This window comes from Pseudonaja textilis, unplaced genomic scaffold (genome assembly GCF_049901715.1).
Source record: "Pseudonaja textilis isolate UNSWEBS1 unplaced genomic scaffold, rPseTex1.2 PTEXCTG194, whole genome shotgun sequence".
NCBI lineage: Eukaryota > Metazoa > Chordata > Lepidosauria > Squamata > Elapidae > Pseudonaja > Pseudonaja textilis.
Window position 1 is genome coordinate 1 of NW_028262513.1, and position 8,135 is coordinate 8,135.

The following is an 8,135-nucleotide window of genomic DNA, read 5'->3' on the forward strand; positions in this document are numbered from 1 at the left end:
TTTTAAATAGATATTTAATTCACACAGAGATTGAGAAGAGTCATTCAGTCCATATGTCAGTATCCAGTATATCCATCCATTTACCTAATCTATAAACAGTAAATACAATGTCTTTAACTGCTTGAAAATCTTCTTCTTCCGATACCTTTCTCTCAAAGACAATGCTGAGTATAAACAGCGCACCAAGTAAACACAGTCCTTTAGTTCAATAGAGAGAAGTATCTTGCACAGTAGACATCTCAAACAGAAGTAAACAGTAGTAGGCAGACAGCAGACAGACCAGAGACCAGTAACACCAGGAACCAGGAACCAGACCAGGAACTCGAAACCAGGATCAGAAACCAGGAATCAGAAACCAGGAAGTGTTACGTCTCTACCCAAACCAGTTGGTGTATCCATATACCCAACACACCCCACTCCCCATTTTGGGCCTAGCAAGCCTCCCTGGAGCCTCCTGGCAGTAAAAATGGGGCATGGGGTGGGGGCTGCCGCACCCCCTGCACCACGTTTTGGGCATAGCAAGCCTCCCTGCAGCTTACTGGGAGCAAAAACAGGGTGAGGGGGCGCCATACCCTCTCTGCCCCTTTTGGGGCCTAGGAAGCCTCCCTGGAGTCTCCTGGGAGCTAGACAGGTATTGTAGGGACTCCTAGGAGACATGAGGCAGGGTGGGCGGGGCCAGATAGTCGTCAGAACATGGAGATTCTATGTAATGCCGATGCTCCTGAGCTGCGGAACTTCGACCGATTCATGGTCGCCCTGTGGCGTCGCTTTGAAGACCCCCTTGCTGATCGCAAAGCCCACAATCGCATCAGGGTTGTAAAGCAAGGGCGCCACACATGGCAGAATGAGGAATTTTGTGATTTTGCTTGCCACTTAGATTGGCCAGAGGACATCCTGGTGACCTGGTTTAAAGATGGGCTGAACAATGATGTCTACACTACCTGCCTGGCCCGAGGTGTCCCAAATCACCTACACAAATGGTACCTCATAGCGGAGGAGGCAGAGATCAACATGACCAGGAACCAGTACCAATCAGGGCAAATCTGGAGAAGATCCCCATCCCAGGGGCAGTGAGAACCATTCAAATTGCAAACCGATTTAAGCACCAGATCTGGTCCGCAGGCCTTGAATTTGATTACCTGATTTCATTCACTATTTTAAATGTTTCATTTAGAAGCAGAACACCATACATTTGTATGCAAATCCAATTAGATGCTATTCACTTGCCTTATGTTTGACCATCAACAGGGAAGAGTCTTTGGGCTGCACTACTTTTCATTAGTTAGCCACAAACCTGGGAGCTGTTGTAAATAATAGATAGGATGGGATGGCGCTAAATAGAAGTGCCAAATTGTTTTCCCAAAATGTTTCTATAAATGTGGTAGTAACAGGTGAAGGTTTAACAATATACTTCTTCTCAGTCCCCACTTAAAAGTGATTATTGTGGATCAGTCTTTTCCAAAGGTCAGTTACACAACCCACAATTTACCTCAGAACCAGGCAGAGATGGGCTGCACTTATGTTCACAACCAGTTCGCTGGTAGTGAGAGTGCCCTTCATGGACAGGATAGTGCAAGGGCAGGTGTGTAGGCCCAGACCGTGATAACAACTACTGGTTTGCCCGAACCAGTCCAATCAGGCAGCAGCCCACCAGGAGACTTAATATTTGCATTTGCCATTCACAGAAAAAGTCATGAGACAAGGTTCACCAAAGAGAGAGAAAAAAAAAAAAACCCCAAACCCCAAGCTCTTTTTTATTGAAAATGAAAAGCATGATAAGTAAAACAAGGAAATAATATACAATTCAGCAGTTAGCAAGCTTTGATATATTACCCGTTTCTAAATTCTGAGCCTTAGCTTTCAGTCTAATCCCATGCCAATATAATGCAGAATTGTACCTGTTCCACAACTACAAGGGGTAAGAATCTGAGAAAAACCTTTCTGGGTAGGCCTCTGCTATAGACCAACAGAAGCTTCTGCCTGAAGTATTATTTAAGCAAGATTCCCTGTTCTGCTTGTGCTTAAGCTATTAGAGCTTGGTCCATTAGTAGTTTGTTCTTAGAGAACGCCACACAGGTTGTGAGTAATACCCCAAAACAGGCCTCCTCTAGCTTTCCTTCCTAGGAAGTTGACATGGTGGACTGAGTGGTGCCACAGCAAAATGGCGGGTGGCTTTTTTCACCCCCACACGGTCTTTTGATAGTAGGATTGTTTTTCTTTTATATTTTTATATTAATTCTTTTATATTCTTATTCTTTCATATGAATTTGAACATTTATTTGCCCTCCCTCCAAACCTGATCCAAGGTACCATTTAGGTTTAGTGCGGCCTGAAGCTTTAGGAGCCTTTCTCCACTCTGAATTGCATAGAATAGAGGAAACACTTTTCTTATTGCAGCCTATGCATTGTCACTGTTAATTCCTTAAAGTCAGATATCTAATTTTTAAGAGAAAGATGCTTTCTCTTAAATTACTTCACAGCGTATCCATAAATATGGGGACGAACTATACTTAGGAACAACGGTCCTATGATGTGTTGCAAGTTCAGTTTAGAAAACCCCACATTCTCCAAATCTTTCCAGGTCTCTTTTAACAAGGAGCATCCATCTCCTACATATCTCCAACTAGGGTCACAGACTTGTTGCCAGAAGTAGGTCCAGGTTGATCTGTCAGCTGCTACATGTTCCATGAAATAGAACGCACCACCCTGAAAAAAGTAAAATAATACAAAATAATAATAATAATAATAATAATAATAATAATAATAATAATAATAATAATAATAATAATGCTTTGAACTTACATAAAAATTGACACTGTAATCAAGTTGTTATGTAACTTCCTGGGGACATGAACTCTTAGGGGGAGCCTGGAACCCCCACAAAACACATTCCTAGGTGGCAGATTGACCCCCCCAACCCAATATGGCTTTCATGCTGTAATGGTGGGTTGGAGGGAATCAAATCCCGTGGACCAACAGTCCTGGTGAGTGGCAGCTGACTTATTATCTGAAGGCGAAGACGACATTGGTCAGAATGGCTTCAGAAGAACAGCACACACTGTGGTGGCAGACGCTTAAACAGCGTGTGCACAGTGGTGTAGAAAGCAAAGGCTACTACACTATATATTTCCCAGGAAAATCTTGTTAATGGTGACAAAAACATGGCTCCGAGTCTGGGTGCCCCTTAAATGGGACAGGGGTGTTAAGAATTTCCCGGTCCACTAGAAGCATGATAAAACCAAAACTATGAATTGGACCATGGAATCTTGAGAAGTCTATATGAATCTGGGAAAACACACAACACTATCAAAGAAATGTCCAAATACAATATCTCTGTATTGAGAGTGAGTGAAATGCACTAGCCTGAAAATGGAATGTGTAGAATAGGAGATTATACTATCTACTACTCTGGTGAAATAGTAAACACCATTGAAATGGAGTAGCTATAATTATAAACAATCTTGTAAATAAATGCATCTAGTCCTTTATTCCTGTATCCGATAGAGTGATGATGATCCAAATAAATAGTACTCCAGTAAATACGAATGTTATACAAGTTTATATTCCCCTGGCTGACAGTGATAAGGCAGATTTAGAGAAGTTCTTTGAAGATATAAGCAGTGAAAACCCTAAAAAGTAATAATATCACAATACTCATGAGGGACTTCAATGCAAAAGTGGGAGAAGGAAGTGATGCTCCTTGTAGTTGGAAACTTTGGCTTAGGAATCAGAAATGGTAGAGATGACAGATTTGTAGACTTCTTCAAGGAACATAGACAATCTGTGATGAATACTTTTTTCAAGCCAACATCCAATGACGCATATGGCACAAGAAGAAGGGGACATGAAGCAATAATTAATATAGAGACAAAATGAAGCTGGAATGCAATTTAGCCATTAATGATTTACAGGAGATTCAAATTCTAGGAAAACTACAGAATTGGCCTTTTTATTTAAGGATCGTGACGAAGTAGCAGCAGAACCAGTTCAATATATTTCCACATATCAAACTCAAAATTTGAATAAATTATTCTTTTATTTTTTATTTATATCTTTCATTATTTTAACAAATAATTCAAGGCGGAGTACATACCTTAAAAATTAACATAAAGTTCTCAAAAAGTTTACATTTGCTAAACCAGTCTCTCCTTCGTCCTTGATGAGCTCTCTCGGAGTTCCTGTCTTCCATTCAATTGTATTCTATTCTCTTCCTCCATAAACTTACTGCTATTTTAGAAACAAGATACTAAATTATTCTTATACTGCTTCTGTTTTGTTTTGCCTGGATTAAAATACAGATTTATCATTGCAGCAGGTGCTAATTTTTACTTACATGAACCTAAAAGTAAGCTGCCAGGCAAGGAGTGGCTGGGAGGGGAGGGACGAGAAGAGGCTGGGCAAGGCCCCTCAATGTGAAGGATGTCAAGTTAGCGATGCCCACCCAGTCACCCCTACCCAGCCGGTCATTAGGGCAGAAAACCAATTGTTACATTATTTGAATTCCACCACTGCCTGAATTGTGACCTGGTTTATACGAAAATTGGAACTTCTGGCATCGAATCATTTCCTGAAAAACCAAAACCAAAGACATTGAAACATTGTGAGCCTTGTGACTCATTCTTGAACTTCATGTTGCCAGGATTGTTGCTATGCTTGATCAGCCATTACTTTTCTATGCTTTTTGATTTTCAGTTCCTTGGCATGTTTTGGGGTGACACTTGACTGTTTGCCCTAGACTCTTCGTTCTTTGAGCAGATCATGAGACATTTTATGAGCCATGACCAATGATCATGAGCCATTTTATACCTTCTTCAGATGATCCTGATAGACAGGGTATATTAAAATGAGGCTGAGGATGTCCATAAACACAATAAAGCTAAATAAACACTATATTTCTTTGGAGAAAAACTAGCTAGTTGGACAAATACCCTGTTAAGAATAGTATCTGCATTTTACTCACATTCCAGGCCCCACAATTCCTGTTTGGAAGATAATGCTGGCTTTGCTGGATGATTTATTTGATTACAGACTACAGCACAGAATAACTATTCCACCCATGGAAATGACTAATTTTCTCTGTACAAGCAAACATGTAAGGTCTGGATACTTAATTTCTCAAACTGCATAATATATCAATATACATACAGCATTCCAAAGCCACTGGAGTGCATATTATCCCCAGCCTCTCTTTGTGCTTCTTAACACTAGATCAACAGAGTTTTGAAATTCTGCAAGGAAATTGCAGATTTAGGGCAGCATTTTAAACTTCTGTTTAAAGGTGAAGGGCAGTCTTTCGTCTATTTACTTAAGATATCGTGCTGTACAGACTTTGCTGCAGGATCAGAGACTAGCCAAAAAAAACCTTCCCAAAATAGTGTTCTGCCACAGCAGACAAATGGGCACAGCTTGTGCTGTGACAGCATCATGCTTCCACCCATCCCATGTTTTCCTCATGTAACCCTCCTGGTCCTCCTGCTACAGTATCAGCTTGATCTACTCTGGTTCCTACTCCAGTCTCCTCCAAATCTAACTTGATCCCTGATGGTTTCATGCAGACTTCCACATGGGGAGAGCATTTTTGGAAACCATTCAAAAGTGGTTTCTCATTTCACAGAGATGTTGCTTTAACTTTTCAATCTAGCTTCAACCTTGTCTTTTCTGAAAATGTACCAACTGAAGTACCAACCAGGCTCCTATCTCAGGCCAGTAGCTTGCTATCATTTACTAACATTAAAGTTGTTGTATACAGTCTGAAATTGATTCAGAAACACAAGGCAGGCAGAAAAGGTCCGGCTGCTTGAAAAGAAGGAATCCTGTTTAGGTTAAGCCTGAAAATGAGCAGCATAAAGAGCAACAAAGAGGTTTTGTTATTGTGGGATCTAAAGCCATAGTGTGCATGCACATCTTGCCTAGAGCCCATTATTTTCAAAGCATGCACATCTGCCTAGTGCCCATTATTTGGTGGTCTGGAGAGACCAGACTTAAGGAGACTTAACTCTCCCTCTCTGCCTTTTGACTTACCGGTTTGAGCACTCGCAGAACCTCCTTCAAGGCAGCCCGGGGGCTGTTCACGGAGCAAAGCACCAGCGTGCAAACCACCACGTCCACAGAGTTGTCCGGCACAGAAGACAAGTTCTCGGCGGAGGCGACTACAAAATTATCGAAGTGGAGGTGCGTGTTCTGAGCCATGCTCTCCAGGAGGAAATTTTGGAAGTTGGGGTTGTAGTCCACGCAGGTCACGCGAGTGTTGGGGGGATAAAACTGAAAGTTGGTGCCAGTGCCCACGCCAATCTCTAGCAGGTGGAGCTTTCCCGATGGGTCGGTGAAGTCCTGCATGTTCTTGAACAGCGTCTCCTTTTCTTTGTGCAGTTTTACATTGTAGCTTTTGCTCAGCTTCTTCATGAAAAATGGGAAGGTTTTTTTACAAATAGGATCCCATAAGCCAAAATAGGCAAGCACATAGATTGGCAGGATGAGGATTTTCATGCATTGTTGGAGGACGAGAATCAGCATCTTCACCAGTTTAACAAAAACTCTTCCAGCTTGACTCCTTCGGTGGTTTGCTTCAAATACTCCCTGTTCCTTTAATGGCGTTTCGTAAGTGACCGTTCACATCCGGTTTCCAGTTGGGATCTGTTCCAGTTCTTCCTTAAAGCGACAGCGACTCTTTCAAGCCACTTCAAAAATTTTTTTTTAGCTTTGAATGGAGTGGGAGTAGGAATGGATTTCTTATGAAAAGAAATTAGACATCTTTGCTTGCAATTGGAAAAAAAAACTTTGATTTCAGGTTTTGATAATTAGAATGATTTTGTTCTAGAAACAGCTTCAAATGTTTAGAAATGTAAACCAAAAAGTTGAGATCATATTTTTTTTGTAGTTTACTGCTCTATAAAAAGTTGGAAGTTACTTTTTTATCTTTCTTTCTGCACACTTATTTCCCTTAGCTTTCTAACTTTTGTATTTTTATTTTATAACAAGCTTTAATAGCATAAAAATCCACATCAAATAGAAGGAAATTAGATTTCTTTAATATCAATAACTCTCCAAAGTCTTATTGCAGATTTTTGTGAGAAACAACTGATAGCAGAAATGTTTCAGAATTAAAGAAGCTGGAGCTGTGCCCAAAAATACAATGACAATATTTTCTTAGAAAACAATAAAGGACAAATCAGAAAAATGGACAAATCAGAAGCAGATTCAGAAGTGTCAGTGCGTTGTGTGCATGTGCATTGAAAACTTAGCTTTACAAAGGAAAATTCTAGAGCAAAACCAAGAAAATAAACAAATAAACTTAAAAGACAGCTCTATGAAATAAAGGACTGTCCTTTATAATAAAGGATGTATGGTCCCTGTCAAAGTAATTTTGAAAAATATGTACCCTACTTTGGGATAGAGAAACTGGGAAAAAAGTGCAGTGGTACAGAGAGGAGTTGCAAGAAAGATTTTTTTTAAAAGAAATTGGACTAATTCATGTATCTAGGCATTCCACTCATTATTTCATTATGAAAATATGTTGTTGTCTAGAACAATTTAAGAAAAATAAGTGGCAATGTGGAATCGGAGAAGCTGTTTGATGAAGCCAGAGAGGCACTCTAGTTTCAGAACAGAACAAAATAACAGAGTCCAATCCCTGCTCAAGCATGAAACCCTATACCATTTCAGACAGATGGCTGTCCAATCTCTTTTTAAAAGTCTCTTCTGTTGGAGCATCCCTAACTTCTGGAGGCAAATTGGCTTCATACCAATTTGCAACACTCAGGTGACCCTGACAACCCAGTGAAACCTCCAGGTGACCTTAACAACCCACTAAAAGAATGCAAATGACCAACTGTTTGCAAGGAGTGTAAATCCTTCCATTCCCCACCATCCAGTCAAAGATGAAGAAACTTCTTAGAATAACATATTGAAACATTGAATAATTAAATAATGAAAGATTATAACTTCATACAAATGTATGTATTAACATTGGAAATACATAAGCTTGATGAATGTAACAAATATGATCAATGTTATTATTCTTATTTGCACTAAAATGTATGATACCCAGGTTTCACACTGTTCACGCATTGATGTGTATACGTAAAATAAAATAAAAAACTTGGAATTAAAAAAAAAAGATGCTGGACCAGTAGCTG

The 8,135-nt window shown here is 40.0% G+C and overlaps 1 protein-coding gene across 1 annotated transcript; it reads right to left on the minus strand.

Annotated features, from left to right (window-relative positions):
• Positions 1-1,741: 1,741 nt before the first annotated feature.
• Positions 1,742-7,123, minus strand: TMT1A (thiol methyltransferase 1A). Its single transcript, XM_026711166.2, has 2 exons — positions 6,022-7,123; positions 1,742-2,706 (listed from the first exon to the last, which is right to left on the minus strand). The coding sequence occupies exons 1-2, from the start codon at positions 6,511-6,513 to the stop codon at positions 2,470-2,472; spliced, it is 729 nt and encodes a 242-aa protein (XP_026566951.1). The 5' UTR covers positions 6,514-7,123; the 3' UTR covers positions 1,742-2,469.
• Positions 7,124-8,135: the final 1,012 nt, after the last annotated feature.